The sequence below is a fragment of the Pundamilia nyererei genome, unplaced genomic scaffold, assembly GCF_000239375.1.
Source record: "Pundamilia nyererei isolate P.nyererei 1_Seehausen unplaced genomic scaffold, PunNye1.0 scaffold00022, whole genome shotgun sequence".
NCBI classification, from domain to species: Eukaryota; Metazoa; Chordata; class Actinopteri; order Cichliformes; family Cichlidae; genus Pundamilia; species Pundamilia nyererei.
Window position 1 is genome coordinate 953,354 of NW_005187423.1, and position 21,790 is coordinate 975,143.

Below are 21,790 nucleotides of genomic sequence, written 5' to 3' on the forward strand. Positions count from 1 at the left end.
TAGTTAGCCAATCACATGGCAGCAACTAAGTGCATTTAGCCATGTTGACATGGTCAAGATGACTTTCTGAAGGTCAAACTGAGCAACATGATGAAGAAATGTGGTACGGCTGTTTGGGCCAGATGGGCTGGTGTGAATATTTCAGAATCTGCTGATCTTCAGGGATTTTTCCATACAAACATTTCAAAGGGTTACAGAAAATGGGCCAATCAAGAGAAAATATCCAGTGAACGGCAGTTCTCAGACTGAAAATACCTTGTTGATGCCAGAACACAGAGGTGAATGGGCAGACTGCTTCAAGCTGAAGCCACTGGTAACTCAAATAACTATTTGTTACAGCTGAGGTATGCAGAAGAGCATTTATGAACGCACAACCCATCAAAACTTAAAAAAAGAGCACACCTGGGGTCACTCCTGTGCAAAATATGGATGATAGGGTCTCAATCTGCACCCCTTAAGACCAGAGTGTACCCATCTTCTAATGGCTGTTTTCAACGCGCTATGTCAAGAAGCTCAAATGATCACAAACTAGTTTCTTGAACATGACAATAAGTTCACTTTACTCAAATGACCTCCACAGTTACCTCTGTTGGATCTCAATCCAACAGAGCACCTTTGTGATTTGGTGGAACAGCAGATTTGGATCATGGATGTACAGCCAACAAATCTGCAGCAACTGCGATGCAATTATTTCTTGTTGAATCCATGCTACGAGGAATTAAGATATTTCTGGTAGTAATGCACTTAGAAGTTATTTGATGACGACTATTAAACAATAAAAAGAGTTCAGACCATTAAAACATGCAAAGTGTGTTGAAATTAGATGCTGATACGGCCATGAAAGTGTTGCATGGCATCAACAAAACAATGAATCAAAATGGGGCCCAGTGCTGATGTAACCATGTAAAGCTAGCATGCCACAACCAGGCATAATCATTTGAGAGCAGCGTGCTTGGTGGTGTTGGGCGTGAGCTTTGAAGAACAGTGAAAAATTTACATCACTGTCAAGAACTTTATTTGATGACTTGATGCTCAAACACATATCCTGATCCCATTTCTGCACGATATCAAGATTTCATACTTGATGATAAATTTGGTGAAAAAAATTGGTGAATCAGTTTTGTGTAAATGCACAGTAGCCCAGTAGTTAGCAATGTTCTTCACATAAAGAAGAGTTTGGATTTGATAGTAAAAAAGATGGATGTAGATGTCGTGATGTCACACACTTTTTTGTGAAGTTCTGGTTTGAAGCCTTGAGAAAAGTATTTTCACCATCACCATCTTGGCTTTTTGTGTACTGACTTGTCAGTACACAAAAAGCCAAGCAAGTTCGTAGACAGTGAACATATGCTAGATATGTCTAACCCTAACACTTTCCCGAGGGAAATTGGGCAGCATTAACCCAATTTCCCTCCTGATGAATATAGTATTATCACTCAATCAATTAATCATGATCTTTCTGAGACTTATAACCAAAATTTACCAAATAAACGTAATGTTTTATATAGTTTGACCTGAAATAGGTGAGCCCATAACAGGAAAGCACTTACAGAGGTCATGTCAGAAAAAACAATTTCCAACAAACTTGTATAAACTGGAAGCCTTTGCAACCACAGCTATCGCCATCTGATGGCCTTTAAAATGAATGCAGATTTAAGGAACCTCTGCTTTGGTCTCACTTTTCAAACCAAGAGGCAATGTTTATCGTTTATGCTGGTTTGAATCTTCTTACAGTCCAAAGACAGGCAGGCCGCATTAACTGGTGATTCTAAATTGGTGTAGATGTGATGAGAGAATAGTTGTCTTTGTGGTAGCTCTGCTGGTGACCTGCCCAGTGTGTAACACACATCTTACCTAATTTCAGCTGGGATGGGCCCCATCCCTACAGGCATATCAAGAAGGATAGGATAAAACAGCATGGTAAGGAGTGAAGAATATAGATGGATGGAGACAGAGCAGTTTCAGCACCAGATTCTTTCAACCTCGATGTCTGAAGGAACAACACAGGAGGCGCTGCTCTCAGACTCTTTACTTAATCTGATTAGATCAGGCCGACACGTACTGAACCGGACTAAACACACCACACTGTACGACATATATTTGCACACCTACCAGCACCTTATACCTGTTAATATTTCAGAAACACTGGTGTTAATACTTGTGTCTTTTTATGTTTATGCATTTATCTCTTCGTTTTATACAGTTGCTTTGTTGTCTGTTGTGTATATGTGGCTATGACAACTTAATTTCCCTCTGGGATTAATAAAGTTTCTCTGATCAGATCTGTTACTTTAAATGATGGTTAGATATATCCATACTTTTTCATTTCAATTCTTCAATAAGTGCTAGCTTGTGCTAGTTCAGTATTTTCTTCATTCAGACGTCAGCATCGTAGAATATGCAGAATAAGGAAGACGGGCAAAAACTCAGCCTTCAAGCCAAAAATTTAGGTTTGGTATTCTGACGTTGTCCAGTAGCACCTGTTCCATTGCTAAAACGTCTCACGCTACATCACAGAATACATCACACACAATGGACTCATGCTGTGTGAGAGATATCTAGGGCAAAACGGGAGCAACTTTATGCTGCTGAAACATTTCTCAGATGCTGTGCCTCTTCCCTTCATCGTGCATTGAAAATCCATGCCCACACAGACGGAGGCTAAGCCAGCCCTCTGAGAAAAACTCCGCGCAAAAAACGAGGGCTCACCTTAAGGTCAGAGGCTGCATCCGTAGCCAGGATCAACTTCCCGCAGCTATGTATGCTAGCTTCCATTTCAATTAGCTTTACCTTAGCACCCTCGCCCAAGTAAGCCAATTTCATACAGGGCTCCAACAAAGCTAACTCCTGTCTGTGAGCATACCCCTATATATGAGACAGTGAACAGGCTTTCAGGTGTTGCTGAGATTTCAGGAAAACAAAACAAAGAGATGCAGCGGAGAGGTCAATTGAGCTCCAAGACAGGAAATCAGGGCAGTGTGAGAAGCGAGAAGGGCAGGCGCTGAAGGATGGGAGCGGGGGAGGAGGAGAAGATGAACAGGACACGCGTTTTGAGTGTGCGGATACCTGAGGGATCTGGTATGGAAATCCCCAATTTCTCAGCCAAGTTGCAGCCCTTTGAACAGCGAAAGACGTCAGCTAGCACGACGAGAAGCCATGTGGGTGTAACGAAGCGAGGGCTAAGCGAGGCAACATGCTGCCAGTTCTCTGAAATGTTAAATTGAAATGCAAAGTAGGAGCAGGCCTTCTTGTTTTGAGCAGATTTCACAGCATCTGTGTGGGAGCCCTTAAACTTAGAAGGTCCATACGCAGAGCTCTGCATATTTACAGCAAATCAACATAATATTTAGGTTAGGATTAGAAAATACAGACAGCTGAAGATGAATCTTTAATTTTGCTCAGGTAACTGGGAGTCAAATCAATCTGTTCATCAAATTCAGCAAGTAAAAATACATTTCACTTCAGTAAATCAGAGTTTTTTTTAATAATCAGTTGTCGTAAGTAAAATGTACTGCTTATACTTGTAATGTGCTGCTCATGCCTTTTTTCGCTTTTTCTTTTTACACATTTTTAAGCAAGATGTTGGCACCGAGCGAACGTAACTAGTACAGCGTCAAAAAAGTCAACACATGAAAAGTTACTGTTATTTTAAAATGTGTCCAAAGACCAACAGGAGGTGATCAAAGGATTTGAAATGAATAGTAAAGAAAGTTCCTTTTGCTTTGTCTGTGGAAAATTTCAGGTTGACATTAGTGCGAACTGATCTGCATTAGAAATATCCAGACAACAACAACAACAACAGCCACAGCCACAAAAATGTGTGTATTAGTTTGAAATTTTTTCAGATTAAAGAACTGTGACAGCAGAGCTTTGGAACGGCTTTGATTCGTGCCTCCTCCAAACAAAAGTGAATGAGGAAAAAAAACAAAACAAGGTAAGATAATTTCAAATGGTGATCATAGCACGCATGAAGGCCTGCTATTACAAAAAAACCAGGGAACAGTGGTAAGAAGCAAACCCAGCGATGTACTTCTTCTCCATTCAGTCACGTTATTGCTTGTGAAAAAGCTAGAAAGCAGAAAACAAGCTTCAGTTTGGCGCGTTCAACCAACCACAGACAAAGGGGTTGCATTTCTGTGGTTGTTCCCTCTACATAACTGTATGCAGGACATTTACATTTGTTTAAAACCTTCCTCCTCATTACAGCTGAAAGAACCAATCCAATCCTTAATGCACAGGTTTGCACAATGCATGCTTGAGATTTGGGAGTTGAGCCATACCCATCACAGGATTCTCTGCGTGGGCTCGCATAATTCCAACTTAAGAAGTCACACGCCACAAAGGTTGGAAACCGCTGCACTGCTGCATTTATATATACTGCTGAAAAAAAAACAGCGAGGCTGCATGTATAAGAAGACTTAATTTGGTTTAATTGAATTTAGCTGAGACACACATACAATAAAAGTTTGATGGTCTCTGCATGTGGAGAAAACCTCCCTTCTGAGGATTAAAGTCATCTAGTTAAGAGTCCAATGACTAATATTCCACCTGAAGCAAACTAAAATGAGGAATTATATAAGGAAGCTTTAGTTAAAACTGGATTTGTGAAAGTTGACAAAGATAAAAACAAGGCAGATATCATTAGTGGGCAGGTAATAAGTCAGGGCTAATCCAAGCACACTCCCACTGGCTTAGTCATCCCAGCTCCGTGCTGATCAGACGGTGCAACTGGTCACAGTTTGTCAAAACGCAGCTTGCACTCTGAGCAGATTGAAATCATTTCTCTACTCAACACCACGCCACAGACAGATCTTTTAAGGAGTGACACAAAACCGTCAACAGCTCAATGGTTTATCAGTCATGGAGGACAAAGGGGCTCAGCGGTAAAAAAAAATATCCACCTGATGTCATCAGCAAGTGCATCATAAATCCTATCCTTTGCCTGGGGACTAGAAACTGACTTCACACCTCTGTGACACTCTCTAACCCCAGGGTTTCTGACAGGGAAAAAAACTTGAAATATCTTTCTGGGCACGGTGTCAGATGCTCGGCATGAAATATTCATAATCTGAGAGCAGAGCCACAATAGAGGAGGTGGCAGCATGCGCGGATTTGACTTGCAGAAACTGAGATGCTTAAACCACATTGACCGATTTCTCCCATCACAAGTTGTCACTCACAAATTCACTTTCACGTCAGTTTTTCTCGGATGAATGGCACAAGGCCATCTGTCATTTGATGCCTTTTAACTTATACGCATAAACACTTTAGTGCATCTGTCCAGCTGCATTGCTTTTTTTTTTTTTTTTAACATCCTGGATCCTTATGCTTTAAGCCATACAGCTATACTTGTATAACCTGGACATTCTCAGGTTTGTGTTTTCGGTAGAGAAATCATAAAAGACGAACTCAGCAAACCAAAATGTGAATGTGTCTCAAAACCCCCCACTTACAATTAAACTCAAATACTTCATATTTTTGGATGTGGTTTAAGTTTTGTATACGTCATAAATTTTTACATAAAAAATTTATACGTCATAAATTTTTTTGACGTATAAATTTTTTCAATCTAACAGTGTTAATTAAATAACACTGTTATAAATAAAAGGCGCCGCAGAGCATGAAAAGGTAGCAGTAGCTGGATATGTTATGATACCAGAAATTTAGCAGTTGGTGTGAATCTCGTTAGAGTTACGACATTCTTGATACCCAATTTGATACAATTTACTTTATTAGCTCCTTTATTAAAAAGTAATTTTAAATTACTAACGTAGTGGTGGCAAAATGTTAACATCAGAGTTTGCTGACAGGACACAAATGGAAATATTACGATGACTGCCAAATAACCTACTAATATCACCAGGGAATAATCACAGAAAGTGTAAAAGTTGGACGTATTTACTGCCACTCAGTGTTTTTGTGTGTCACCACTGGAAGCCTTTGAGGTGAACGTTTACACCAAAACGAGTAACTGAGCCCAAAAACTCGGGAAAGCACCAGAAATCTGGTTTGCAACCACAACTATTTCCATCTGGTGGCCTTCATATAGAAATGCGGGTTCAAGGCACTTCCATGTTAGCGTTAGCATTTAAATAATGTTTAAATGCAATTGGAAATATTTTAGCCTATAGAACATAGCTAATTTAGCTGTACGGTGGCAAATGCACTGCAACTTAATAAAACACTAGCAACTAGAAAAAATGCTTTAAACGCACACAAAGCACAGCAGAAGATAAATAAAACAAAACGTTTTTTTTTTTAAATGCCACATAATCTCACATAAAAACAAATTAAATAAATATATAACTCACACAAGACAAGGGAAGTATTTTATGTGGATACAGTAAGGCGATGGACCATCTACGAAGTTTCAAGCTAACAATAAACGGCTAATACCAAATTTTTATATACAATATCGTATGAATCGTGTGATGCGTTGGTTTCTGTCATATTAGTGTCTCCTCAGAAACACTTCTGTTGTGTTTCGTGTGCTTTTGCTGCATTAGAATTTTGGTACTAAAAGGTAAATACCATGCAGTTTCAGTTCTGGTCACATCCGTAGTAGTAGTGCTTCCATTTCTGGAAGTATAGGCCAAATGAGATGGGCATTGTAGAAGAGATCCTTTAAGAAATTTCTTATATGATTTGTTTGACATATAAAGACGCCTTAATGCCCACTCACATCCTGGGCCATCTGACATCAGGACATGATAGGTTGGGGTTAGGTTTCACAGTGAGCTCACCCGAAACCTTGGCTGATTGTTACCTACACTCATTTTCACACCTTGGCTCGTGTAGAGGATCATTAGGGGGTCCATTGTCCCTCTTGGGGGGACACTCCCACAGGCTTAAAGCTGGGACTCTCCACCATTTGACCCTAGAACTGAAGAAGCTTCTCGGATGAAACGTCCTCAAGCAACTAAAAGAAGTCCGGATGCTTTTGTTTCCAGGCTCCTTAGACGACATTTAAGTGAATTCATATCACTTTCCTTCTTGTCTGTTTACACAGAAAGCATCTGTACTCCAGATGAAATAATTCTTTGCAGGATCTTCATTCACTGGCCTACAAACAAAAACCCCTTGATATCAGGATGGCAACCAAAGCCACAGTGGTAATTAATAAAGGCTGCCTCTTAGTGTCTTATGCTTTTGATGCCAGGAAAAGTCAAAATGTTTGATCTACCATGTGTTAGCCATGCTGGACAGATGATAGAACCAAGCCATTTACTGGTTTAAAGATGGCAGTTTATTTTGCATGGATCAGGCCATTGAGGAGTCATTTTTCCTACACGGTCGCTTGTCTTTAGTTTTTGTACCAGGGTAACGTGGTCAATAGCTTTAGTATTTAAATTGTCTACTCTATCCTGAGGAAATGAAGGAACGTTGTATTTGGAATGACAGTGCAGCGTATTCAGAGGGATGATGAACGGATCACAGGGAAGAGATGAAATGGTTAAAGGTTTAGGATGTGAACAGAGCTGATTCGCTGACATGTTCTATGAAACCCAAACAAAGTGGACAGCCATAGGGCTCATGTCTGTGTTATTGTCACTTTATATTAAAGTATTAAATAACAATTTTATCATAGCTGATGTTTAGCGATTGCCACTAGATACAGGGACACATACAAGGTAAGCTTACAAGCCTGAGTCTCAGTTAGTGAAAACTGTGTAACAGTATATTCAGTTATGAATAAAGTTTGAGATTTATGGAAACTCAATGCTGTTTTCCTCTATAATACATTTTCATACAAATTCTGACAAAAAATTCTTGAAAGCGTCTGGTTTTCTGGAGCTTTGTGCAACTGTGCCAACTACATATAAACTTTAACACCTCTTTGTTACAGCACACTTCTTTTCATACACGACAGTTACATGGCGTGTCTGCGATACTTACTCGTGCATCCTGCACCCACAGCACTGAACAAGTTCCTCATTTATTCTGCAGACTTTCTGTGTCAACAAAAGACAGGTAACGGGTCATGTGATGATGATTAATGCAACTCAAAGAGTGCTTTTATGCTTCAGGCCTACTCTTGTGCATGTTATATCTGACTATGCTGATTGGGTTTGAGCCAAAACACAGTTAACCTGTATCTCAACACTACTTTTTTACACACACAACTTTTACTAGCATATCTGACTGATCAGCACCACACAAAATTGTACACTTAAAATACTGCATGATGCCTCTTTCTGAAAAAGAATGAGATTTTATATGAAGCTGGTTATAAGAAGAAAGTAACCGTGATCAATGCGACATGCTAGACATCTCACACTGAAATCTCCTGAATGAGTCCTTCATCTGATTCAAGCAAAGCTCCACTGGCTTTTTTTTATTGTGGCGGTGCCACATAATTTTACAATGTCACAGGCTACCATCATCACCTATGTCCTTGCCATCATTTTATATACGTCTGTAAAGTCACAGTGGATAACAGCGGATTGAATCAACCTTTCAACTTGTCAGTGCTGCAGCTCTTTCAGCCTCAAAAAAAAAGAAAAAAAGTGAAGGGACAGGTTTAGGCTACTCTGCTGCAAGAAGGTCTTTGGTCATAAAAGTCATAAAGACTTTTTTTGCAGAAATATTAGATCTTTATTCCTTCTGCCCACATCCTCAATTGTTTAAATTGCTAGCTTTGACTTAGATTTATTTCAAGGTGCTTAATTTGGATTTAAATGACAAAAAGGTCAAAGTCAGTATGAAACCGTGACATTGGCCAGAACTGCACTACGACTGAAATGTATAATGAATGAAATAAAATGAAGAGCATAGGCGAGTGATTAAAGTGATTAAATGTGGTGAGGTTTGTTTTTTGTCAGAAGGTAGCCACTAAGTTAGAACTTCTGTTCCAGTCCACAAATGATCATTTTCCTGTGTAGTTCACTCTCCTTATAAGGACAATGTAATAATACAGCTACCTATTACATGTTTGATATAACCACAAAGAAGCTGGTTATAGGTATTGAGGAATAGCTCACTGGAACAGAGGAACAGCATGTCTAATCATTCATTTTATCCACTGAATCAGGGCATTATGCAAAAAAAAAAAAGAAAAGTCAAGAACACGGCATCATAATAACACGTTGTTGCTCTCTGCTCAGTGAAGTCCCCTGATGCAATTACTGAAGACTTTTTCTCTCACACTTTTTGGTACACGCTCTCAGTAATGACGAGATACCTTTTAACTTCTCAGCTAGAGTCATCATCAATAATGTATTCTCATCTGTTTAAAATTTAAAGTGCCACACATTAACGTCCTCCCGCACCTGCTCTTTCACGCTGTCCACCCTCTGCTGAGCCGCTGTTTTACCCCCATCCTCGTCTCCCTCTCTCTCTCTCTTTCTCTCGCTCTCCTCTCACTATAATAAAGACAATGACAACGACTTCTCTTTTACCGCCGAACTAGGGATGTTAAATCAAGCAGGGGCAGAGGAGGCGACAGACCACATAATGTAAGGGCATCGTCCGGACGCCTCCAATTACGCTTTGGCCTTAATTGGTGACAGTGGCAGCGGCGATGAATTCTTTAACAGTCTTGTGCGGTTGTGCCTTTCCGCACGCAGCGAAGACCTGAGGAGGACAGCTACTCTCTGCAAATGGAAGCTGACAGAAAAGCCACATGGCACAACCAATCTTGGGGAAAAAGGGCATGACAATGACTAAAGGGGCCCGGGCTCTTAAGTAGCTGAGGGTACCTTGCAGGAAAGATGTGTATAATTAAGCGGTCTGCGTTGTGGTTCAGATGGCAAAATCCCATTGTCTTGACAGGAGCTTACTGTTGCCCTTTAGGTGGAGATGCGCAGCAGCGTACGGTCTCATTTTTCCTTCCCTTTTTTTTCTTTCGCACCCCCCCCCCTTAGACCTCTGCGACCAAATTAATCTGCAGTTTTAAAGCTTGAATAAATCCAGTAAGTTAGAGATCTGCAGATCTAAAGGCTGCGCGTCCCTCGGGCTTTTTCTTTCTATGCTTTTTTTTTTTTTTATTTCATTCCCTCCTTTCCTTTGCCCATGGAGATTGACTGGAAGCACTCGGTGTTATCTCCAGGGAGGCAAAGGTTGGTGGGAGGGGGGTGAAGGCCACAGATTTGTCCTTATCTATTCTGAGCACACCTAAAACAAATTAGACCTGGCTACCGTTGCTTATTTGGCTCCCGCACTCTCATTAAGGGGCTGAATCCAAGCTATTTTACTCAAGGTCCTGCTTCCTACCATTTCGGGCCTTGTCTTTTATCACAATAGTAAAGGTTTCCAGGCAGCCATGCCACCTTTTCATCTCACCCATTTCATGTAGTCGTATCAACACAGCACAAAGAACAGAAGGAGGGAGGGAGCGAGGGAGCGAGCGAACATCTCTGTACGCTGGGATGCTGTTTTCCTGCACATGACTTGATGCTGCCCTTTGACATTTGTTAATTGAAAGAGGAATCTGTTCAGCGGGACTTGGCTTTGTCCTTTCCTGCTTTTTTTTCTCCAGTGTTATGTTGCTATTAAAATAGCAGCCTCTCAGGATGTTATTTCAAGTAGATTTCTTTGTCATTACTATTTTATTAATGTAAAAAACAAAACCTACAGAAGCGCTCTTTAAGTAAAATTGTTCCTGCCGGTATACTTCCTGCTTCACAATAAGCTGAACTTCCATTTGGAATTAAAAGGAAGTTTCTGTTGAATTATATATTTGCAGAAGGCATGGTAGGCATTAAATCACCGATTTACAGTCTTTAATAGTGAGAGTCATCGGGAAAAAAACATACATTATAAATGCAGTGTCAACAATTATGTAAAATTCAACAGCTGAATTTGTAGCATAGCTAGAATATCTCGCAGGAACTGGTCAGGATGGTCAGGATTCAGCCTGGATTGCTTCACCGTCTAGTGCCATGCTATGTATAATAAAATCTATGACAACTGAACTGATAAATTATAAAGTGTAAGGACAGAGTCCAAAGATTTCTCAGCAAAATAAATGTTTTAAAGCTTTTCTGAGACACATTCAGTTCACACGCAGAATTGTTTATGAACATCCACATGATCTTGAACAGAAGCACCAACGATTCCCAATAAACTGAATGTATTTAGATCTTTGAAGCACTTGTTGTACGCAACCTTAGACATAATATTTCTCAAACATGGGCTCAGAGCTCTGACATAAACCCGAAGGGTTAAAATAAATGGAAAGCAAACAGAAAACACCAAAATATACACAACATATGTGTAAACATAATATTCTAGTAGTAAGTAATATAAGATGTGATTTTGGCCTTTATTTGACACCCGCGCCTCTGCAGCACCTTTGGTTTGGGTTGACAGTCTAAGCAGGTGAGTCATAGCAGCATCCTGGTAACATAATGGTAATTTTGAGAACTATTAGCAGAAAGATGAGGCTATGTTCACCACAAGGCCAAACGCTGTATTTGGGGGGGTGGGGAGTAAGCATAACTACAAAGAGTGAAATTGATACATACGTATACATTTTTACGTACTTTAATTGTTTTGTTCGGTGCAGCACAGTTTGTACTGTATCTTCACTGGCAAACATTAAGAAATTTAAAATAAGACTATGCAGAAATAAGAGCTGGAGTGAGGCAGACAGGTGAGGTAAACAGAGGTGAAGATGCAGCTTACCCTCATACAAGTATAGCATTTGAAAGTTAATGAAGGACCTCTGAGCCATCTGAGCTAAAGCTATGCAAAGGTAACTGCTCAGGAAATGTTAGGTTAGATGAGATTCCTCTGCCAGACTAATCCATCCTGGAGACTGAGAGCAGCACAGAGACGGAGCAGACAGAGAGCAGAATCTGCTGCAGAACAGCACAGCGGTGACAGAGGGCAATTCTCTAGGGCCTTGCATTAGCGCGCTAAATTAAAGGGGGTATTAGATTAAATTGGCTCTCCGATTTCAGGGGTGTGAGTAAAATTCTGATTTGCATTTCCACCGCTGCTTAAGATATAATTAGTTCAGGGTGATTCCCATGTGGAAAACACTGACAGCCAAATCTAACTGGCTGCCAGTAGCTTATCGTCTCTTCCAAGGCAAAAGGTAGACTTGGCTCATGTTCAGTGTGTGCGTTTGTGACTGCGTAGTTAGATGCTAGATTGTGTGTGCGTGTGTGTTTGCGTACATCTTGTGTGTGCGAGAGAAAAAGAGGAAGAAGAAGAAAAGGTGACACGCAGAGTGCAACTACGTGTTACAACATGTGATGCTGCGCATATTGCGTGCACCATTTGACTCCTCACACTTTTTAATAAAATCCCAACGAACCCCGAGCGTCGTCAACAAGGCGAAAAGACACCCACTCAGTGCCAACGTACATAAAACTGCACAACTTCACACCTCTGAGATGCCTTTAAATGCAAGCCCATTTACACTGCAGAAGGCGCACCTGTAATTACAGTTCCAGAGTCAAAAATAACAATTAGCGCTGGAGAAGTCCATACTAGGAATTACTGAACTAAGAGAAAAAGCTTTTAAATCCAAGTTAGGATTTGTTTGGGGGGCTTCACACCCTCGGTAATTCTAACCTTCTTTGCAAATGGATGTTTTCCAAAAAGTGATGCTACCCATGGATTATGAGCTCGGGCCCAGCTTCCTGGACACCTGTTTGGAACACCTGTTAGTACATCATCTATAGAGTCAGCATCCGATGAGCTTCAGACTGACACCTCGGCAATATCCACATCCAGCTCATACTCAATAACCTCCTTAATGGCCCATTTAATTAAACTCTTAAACCTTAATTTTTTTGCCCCTTAATAGCAGAGTCTTGTACACTGTATGACAAGTCATGCGTGCAGTATGATCCCACTACTGTTTTCTAAATCTAAGCTTCAGCATGTTTTAAGAGAAACATCCAAACCTGACACATTTGATTCTGCATGACGCCACCAAACATTTAAAAATATTTAAAATGCAAGCCTCGAAAGTCTCTTTGCTAAACAGTCGCGTTTTATATTTGTAATGTCTGTCCTTTAAAATCATTGTCTTTATCCCCACTGTGACAATATTTCCACTTGCCTGAGAGCAAACCATCTCAGTTCATAGACACCCACTATTGTTATGGATGTATTTATTTATTTATTGAAATCTTGATTTCTCTTCCAAAAAGGTTGAAATCCTCCCACTTCACTGAGAGATTCGTTCACCCTGTTTTCTAAAAGAAAACGGTGAGAAAGGGTGAATGCACAAACATGCACTTCGTACACATGCCATGCAATAAATTTATAACTTCTGAAATAATGCAGAATTTAAACAATAAACTTTGATGGTGTGCCTTCAGAGCTTGCGTGTAACAGCTGATCAGTTTAAGGGATTAAGTTGAGTAAAACAGACATGTAGATTACTGTGTCGTTGACCAAGAAGCAAAGCTTTGGAGGTTCTGGACTGGAGAAATTGATTGCAAGGTGCTAATGTTGCCAGGCTGTGACTGAATTGATGGAAAATCTCTATGTGGCAAACAAAAGTGACATTTATGATAAATAACAAAACGTTACATCACAGACTTGGGCATTGGTGGAGTCAACATTGTATTACTGAACACGTGTGAGAACCAAACAAGAATCAGACAAACGGATGTCTTGACTTGACTTCAGATTTAGCAAAGCATACATCCATATATGGTGTTTTTCCTCAAAGATTAGGTAATATTTCAGAATTAACCTTGTTATCCTCCCTGTGTAATCTCCTGATTAGAGAACAAATTATCTGGCACTCGGGCTGCATTTGGTGGAAACTCATCCAGGCGCATGTTAAGTCATAACCTCAGGATAATCAGAACCATATTTGCAACTCAACATTCGTATTCCGCCTTTGCACCTGATAATCAAATGTCAGCAGGTAAATAGATCAATTAAAACAAATCTTTAAAAACAATTCAACCCTGTGTCCTAATGAAGCCTCTTGCTAGCTCTCAGTTAAGCCGATTCCTAATATGTTTTTCCCTTTCCTAAGTGGACCAGATTATTGTTATTTTTTTATGCATCATGCCCCAGACTGATGCATAATTGCCCATAATGGCGTACATATAATGTAAAATGACTTTATCTCCACCCCACTGTGATATGCACAATCAATTCATACAGGATAAGTGTGAAGGGATCAGTCTGGGTGCTTTATTCCCCTCCCCAAATAAAACTTGGGGGATGTTTTGAGAAACGCCATCAGCAGCTCTGCCATCACTCTCGCCATCTCTTGGTGGTCGGAGGCTGAGGCTTTGTGAGATATTGATTCTCCCCATCCAGAGACGGTTTCCATAATTGGTTAAAATGACCGGGTGCAGAGAGAGATGGCTCTCTGCTGAAAACCATTTCCCAGCCCTGCTTGGAGCTGAGCCAAGCTCGGGGTTGTTCGGATGCGTTCCAGCCCCAGCCTGACTGGCAGCAATTAGGGGTGTCTGAGCCAAGCTCAGCTTGCGCTCCGCACAAACACCCCTAATTACTGCCAATTAGGCTAGGCGGGTAGGCAGATTTGAGAAACCGGGGGGATGTTCAGGCATGGGTGGGCATGGAAACAATTTTCAAGGGCTTAGAACGTGACTGGATGAAAAGGTTAATGCTTTGGAGTGCAAGGGGATAATAACAAAAGAAGGGGAAGCAGAGCCCCGGTTCTCACCTCCAGCGATGAGCCTGGCTTCTTTTTCAGCTCCTCACATTTCCTAAATTTGCAGATCTGGTGGCCCGTTTTGCGGTTCCGACAACTGCTGCAGACACCACAGTTGATTAGCCGCCTGCAAGGTGCACAGACCCCACACCTTTTCCTTTTCTTCTTTGCTGGGTTTCCACTGGATGCTGAGGAATTATTCTGTGGGCAGTCTGCCAGATTGGCAATTTGAAACGCACTGTCTGTAACGGCTGCTGAGGCTGCGGGGGAGTGAAGGGCTGTCATGACGATGACCCCGGGAGGTAATGAGATGCCCCCTAAAGCCGGAATAGCGGAAAAAGTTCCAACGCGTTCTGGGAGATTCATTATCTCTGCTTCAGCAGCGCCGCATTTCAGCTTGTTCATGCATTCTCCTGCTAAAGGTCTGCAGTGTTCGGGGGATAAGGTAGAGAGGAAATTATTATTTGCCATTTGCAGCGTCTCTGGCGGCACGCCAGGCTTCCCCGGCCTCTGGGAGTCATTTCTATGCATGCTGGTCCTATTAGGGTTTATTGCCGCTGATTTCCTTCCCCAGAGCATGGCGTTATCACAGTTCCAAGGGGACATACCAATTCTAGCACTGGGAAAAATGGGCGTCGTGATGCGGGCAATCTTAGCAGTCTGTGGAAATGCCCCATTGGTTTTATAAAAGTTTGCAAAAGACCTGTACCTTTCCATTTCTGCATTATAATCCAAAAGCTGACTTAATCCACCATCCTGAAGATTATCCTTTTGTAGCAGAGACACATCTGCATTCTGTCCATTTTCAATGCAAAGTGCATTGTTTATGTTAGACATGGCTGAGGAACGCTAGTCAGTGTTTAGGAGAAGAGATTGAGGTTACAGCGGCCTTCGTCAAAGTGAAGCTGGTTACGAACAACGAGTTACCATCCTGGTTTGTCTCCTCCAGAGCTAAAAAGAAAAAGAAAACAAAACAAATGAGAAGAAAACAACAGTTACACACGAAAGAGACAAATACTTTCATCCTGATCACTTTCCACTTCTCAATTTCAACTTTTCTCTGAAAAAGAGAGGCTGATATTGTGAAGAATCCTCTGGCACAGTGTTTATACTCTGACAGTATAATCACAAAAAGTCATCAAGTGACAATAACGTGATGGCTGTGACAGACCAACATGTCATTATTATTATTGAGAGAAAAAATTTGGCATGTTTATTTAAAAAAAATTCTCTTGCCAGGGTCTTCTTACATATTTTCAAGAAAACTCAATCTGCTGCTTCACAGAATAAACACAAACATCTGGATATGCAGCAGTGCATTTAATAAAAACGTGAACATTTAAATATTCTATCCAAAATCATATTATTTTGGGAAAGTTAGAAGAGAGCCTCATGTCATGTGAAGACGTGCACAAAATTCCTGCAGGAGGTTCTTAAAAATAATCTGGCTTGGATGTGAGGATTTACAGAGTTAAACATTTTCAAATCTCTTGATTTTCGCCTGTAGTAACCGTAATTGCAAAGCTGGCCCATCCCTGTAAACAAGACTCTGACCAGCCTGAGCAGCAAGTGGTATTCATTCATGGCCAGCTCGATTACATTTACTCTGTGACAGCGCTCAGTGATAGCCACTGGTGAATTTCCAACCAGATCATGGACCAGACCAACTACAGTGTCAGCTGCCTCAGGACGGGACGCATGCATGTGTGTGTCCATGTGTGTGTGTGTTTGTGGGGGGTGAGGGTGCTCCATTTCCTCTCTCACTCTCTCTCTCCCCCAGTCTGTCTGGATTTGGTTTCCACAGATAAAAGCCCATTAGACACATCTCCCCTACTTCCATTACCTTTTTCTGGGCTTTCTCTCTTAATTGCCAAAGCTGATCCATTGCTAGAACACTAAAGCATTTCAAATCACTTCCATGGTGCTACCCAGCAGCTGTCTTGAAAAGAATGAATTATAAATATGCACACACAGAACAAGAGGTATCACACTGGGTGGCATTATCAAAGTCCTCAATATACTAAAGTGTATCCACTACTAAACATGCCCAAAGAGTCAAGCATTTGTCCCGTTAACCTGACACCAGATTATCAGGAGAATAAAATCTAAATAGTGTTCCATACGGTTTTATATAGATATATTTTTTCTCTCTTTCCAGCAATTCTTGAGGTCTCGGTACACTTTACACTTTTAATTTTCACAAAGCAAATGTGAGAAGACGAGTTTTCTCCACCATAGTCTCCAGATCTGGAAGTTCAATGTCAGTGTGGCATCTGAAACAACCGCCAGCCACCCGTAAACAAAACCTCCTTGGCTTAATGATCAGCCCTCCTCAGGGTCATTATTACTTAATCAATTCACCCCTGGAGCGAAATACGCAGCCCAAAGGCAATCAAGTCACGGACATTGATTTTCAGCCTGTAAACAAAGTTTAGAGAGACAGAAATGTTCAATACTCGAAGCTGGAGAGACAGAGAGAGAAAGAGGGGGAGAGGAGAAAGATAACCAGAGAAAGGTGGAGAGTGCGAAAGGGAGACCGAAGAAAGAAAAGTAAATAAATAAATAAACAAAACACGTCCGGTGATCAGCAGCTGTACCTCTGCTGTGCTGCACAATGATGCCATTAATTACACCCAGCCTGGTCTGAGCTAGACATCCAGATCAAAGGTCATGCATAGATAATCCGGAGAGGGAGTGCGGTGTAACAGTGCGAATAAAAGCCCCATAAAAATAATCTGACACTGGCCGGATCACTTGGCAGCCACACGGACACAAATCGGGACAGCAAAACGGGAGGGTAAAACACATGCAACCGGACGCCAAAATAAGGATGGACAAACACTCGGAGCGAGAGGGAAAGCTTGAGAGAGAGAGAGCGAGAGAGAGAGAAGAAGGGAGAGAGGGAGAGAGCATCACCTACCAGGTTCCTGTTGAGAAGAGCTCCCAAGATGCTACCAGCCGGAGACCGTGTAACGGCACATCACTGCGAAGGGATACGCGGGGGGGAAATAATGCAAAGACGCGAAAAGACGCACAGACATAGGCTGCCGGAGGAGAACAGGGAGACTGTGTGTGTGTGTGTGTGTGTGTGTGTATGTGTGTGTGCTGAGAACGCTCAAAACAAAAGGATCATTTTTATCGACTTTCTGGACACGCTAGGGGGGGGAAAAAGGTTGAAAAGTGCATAAATAAGCCAAAAGGTGTCGGACGAAAAAGAGAGAGAAGGGGGAAGCGGAAATCGCAGAGGTGGTTAGGTGTTTCCTCTCTTCTTGATCCGGAGGCTGTATTGTGTGTGTCTGCCTGGTCTCAGTTCAGCCCGTGTCTCCTGTCGCTGTGTGTGGCTGATTGGTGCTGAGGTGAGGAAGCAGGGATGTGGACACCTACTGATCATTGGCTGGAAATTACTATAGAAACACTCGGGAGGTGGGAGGGATGGATGGCTCAGGGCGCCCTACAGGGAGAAAATATCTACGGCAAATTTCTGCGTCTTCAACCCTCGTGGTGTCCTCTTTCACCCCTTTATTTTGACAAAAATATTTTTAATATACTTCTTTAATAATGTCACATTTAGAGGGGGGGGGGACGCGTCTTTTAATAAGAGTTGGGGTAACTTGTCAAATTAATTTGAATGGAGCTGAGCTGTGATTAAGATAAAATGCCTCCACCAACCCTCCCCCCGTCCATCGACCGCCATAATTACCAAGACCTCGAGGATTCATCACATTGTAAGTCCTGCCTGCTCACCACCCATGCCTACACACTTCCCGTTGACAACAGGATCTTGCCTGGCACATTTTACACCATGAGTCCCAGTGTGTGGCAGTCCCGTCCGATCAGGTTATGATGGGACCTTCACCTTTTTAATCCCATTCTTGGTTTTACGGTACTTTGCATTATAGAGAAAAAGCAAATACAATACACAATGTTTGTCTTTACTGTTTCAATAAAACAGAAGGTGAATAAGATATAAACTTATCACCAAAAATTAGGAAATTTGTGTTTGGTTGATTTTTTGTAAGGAAAATGCATTTGTGGGTTACGCTCATGACAAACTTGCCAGATCATCTCTGCCAGTACTAAACAGCTTATTTTGCTATCGACTTTTGTTTTATTTTATTGGATTGGATGATTGAAGTCTGAAGAAACAGAAGCATATTAGGAATTTAACAATTTATTCATTTAACAAGCAGGAGCCTCAGCAGCATGTGGAAGAACCGTACACAGCCTGGCTCCTCCTCCCCATACTGGTCACCAGCTTGGTCACACACTGCTGTTGGATGACATCACATTCACCAGAATTTGTAGCAAAAATTAGCCAGTGTGGGGGTTTTTTTTGTTTTTTTTTTTGGTAAATTGTGCTCGAACTGCACACCCAGGCTGATCCAACAAGAGGTCAGTGGGGTTGAGTTCAGGAATGCAGGCAGTCACCTGTAATCTCCACTCCCAAACTTGAGGTAGTCTCTGGGCTCATCGCTTAACATAATGTTCCTCCACATGTTCAGGTTCCAGCGGACATGTTGCCAACACCAGAGCAAATAGGTCTGATGATAAAGCGCATTCATGGCAGGTTTCCTGGCAAGTATTTCATGGTGCAAGCAACATACTCACCCTTGCTGCTCAACCCGAAAATGCATTTTCGGGTTGAGCATTTAAGGGGAAATAAACAGGTTTACCAACAGTATAATATCAAAGTCAACTTTATTGTCAAAAACAATATGTAGAGATCAAACACAGGAATTTGAAATTGCAGTGCTCCCAAAGACCTCAGTGTTACACTTAAACAAACATAAATAAAAATTTTATATACAATCTTATGAATACATTATTTAGTACCAAGAAGCTTTGTTACAACAAAGAAATAATCTACTGAACACAAATTTCCTTAGTTTTTCAGCTCAGTATAGAATATGGCAATCATAACAATAATCATTTAATTCATAATAGGGCCAAAATCTTACCATTTTTCATGTTCTCTTAAGTTGCACGACATTTCCTGAGTTAATCATCAGAAATTCCGAGACTGATGTGACAGCATCTATTTCTTGTTTTGTTTCACTAAAGATCCCAAACCCCAAATATATTCAATTTACAGTCATTAGAAAAAACAAAACAACAAATGTTGATACATGAGACAAAAAAATGGAAAAACAAACCACCAACTTTCTCATGTTTTTGTTGATACGATTCATTATCTGAGTTTCTACAAGCTGATTTTCCGTCAATCGGTGAGACGATCAATCATTTCGACTCCGCTGCAAAATGGCATTATGTCGCAGAGGAATACACAGTCCCTGCGTCGCTTCTACTTTTAAAGCACGCTTATGTGTGAGTAAACACAGTGACAGCTGCACTGACACATTTCTAAGCCATAATCTTCCAGGTGAGCTGTGCGGCGCAGGCCTATGGGCTGCTAAAGGCGACGCTTTGATGACTGTGTTTAGAGGTGGCAATAGAGAGGACGAGGAAGAAGCGAAAACTTCTGTGATAAGGGTTGTACAATTTTATGTAAACATCTTTTAAACTTTGTTCAGAAATGATATTTGGATTATAAAAGTCATTTCTTCAAATTCAAACATAATTCTTTAAGAGTATTCCAATATTTTAAAGTACTGATCAGGAAAAAGGTAAAGATTTGTGTTTTACTGTAGTTTAATGGGAAAATGCAGTGAATATGCAACACAAACTATAACGATAAATGCACCTCACCTCAAATTTACTGATGTAGCTCTATGACGTAACAACTGATTTGGGTGTAAGTCTTTCCTTTGTTTTTGTTTTGTACCTGACAAACCTCTCTGTCTACAAGAAACCCTTTGTGCCTAAAAAAGGTCTGACCTGACAAACCTTCACCTTCACCTTTAACCCTTCACCTCTGTGAAGTCATTGCTGGTCAGTCATAATGGGCACAATGATTTGTTTGGAATAACTCAGGATGTGTACCAGAGCTTTCCCGACAGACTTAGAGGAGGAAAACAGCCTTGGCATGACGTGCACAGTTATGAGAGCTGTAATATTAAAATCCTATTGTGACATCATCATTTTAAGGGGGTTGTTATGCCACAAGCTATACAGTCATGCACCGATGAAGTCACTCAGCGCTGGTGGTGTGGGGGAAAGGAGCAATGCTGAAGACCTGAAGGATTAATCTGACATAGAACCGTATATACTACCTATGAACTTGGCATCATGTGTGTGAAAAACTGGAGGTAAAAGTGACAGAGGAGGGATGAATCGATCTTACACTGAAATAACAGCTGACAGCAGCAGAGAGACCATTAAAAAAACTGAGAGCTGTAAAATTACTGGCTCCCAGTCAGAGGTTAAGGCAAAATTTGATTGGTTTAACTGAGGAAAGTGCACTCTCAGTCAGCTGATGTGATGAGTTAGGAGAAAGAAGACAGAGAATGTAAATAAGGAGCATAAGCAAGAGATTGTCTTCCTCAGAGCACTGTATTAAACTTAATATGTCCCAGCAGTGAGTAGAAGCAGTGGTGCATGGGCATGTTTAGGAAAATTGGTAGGTGTATCAACAAAAGTGTTAATATGTGTGGTTAAGTGTGCGTGTATATGTGATTAGGAAGTCAGAGATTGGTTTGTTTGGGTCTGGAGTAGTGAAGTTTAGTATCAACAGTCTCACACTCAACTGTCAACTTTAAGCTGAGGCTACTTTTATACGTTGTTCACTCTTTTCCATCTCTAAATAGAAAAAAAAAATTTGACCACTGCGTTTGCTCTGTCAGTTATTATTGCACAACAAATTAATAAACTCAGATGTTTGCTCATATACACAAACATTACGCCCACTGACAGGTGAAGTCAAGGATTTGAGTTGTCAAGGGCCAAATTGTGATGGCTGGATGACTGGGTCTCTCCAGAACTGGAGATCTTGTTACGTGTTCCTGGTCTGCAGTGATCAGTATTTAGCAGAAGTGATCCAAGGAAAGAACACTGGCAAACCAGTGACAGGGTCATGGACAACCAAGATTCACTGACGCACATGGACAGCGAAGCTGGCCTGTATGGTCCGATCGAACAGACGATGCAGCAGTTAGCATCAAGATAATGAACCCTGGCACGAAGCAAAAAATGATTTAGAAATGGTTTGAGGAGCACAACAACAAGTTCCAGGTGTTGACTTGGCCTCCAAGTTTCCCAAATCTCAATCCAATCAGGCATCTGTTGGTTGATCTTGTT

The 21,790-nt window shown here is 41.2% G+C and overlaps 1 protein-coding gene across 1 annotated transcript in view; it reads right to left on the reverse strand.

Annotated features, from left to right (window-relative positions):
* Positions 1–17,669, reverse strand: part of cxxc4 (CXXC finger 4) — a 28,043-nt gene extending 10,374 nt beyond the window's left edge. Inside the window, exons 1-2 of the mRNA XM_005726839.2 lie at positions 17,517–17,669; positions 14,609–15,547 (exon numbers count right to left, since the gene is read on the reverse strand). Coding sequence (XP_005726896.1) covers positions 14,609–15,433 — 825 coding nt within the window. The 5' untranslated portion in view covers positions 15,434–15,547; positions 17,517–17,669. The remainder of the gene's footprint in view (positions 1–14,608; positions 15,548–17,516) is intronic.
* Between the last annotated feature and the right edge of the window lie 4,121 nt (positions 17,670–21,790).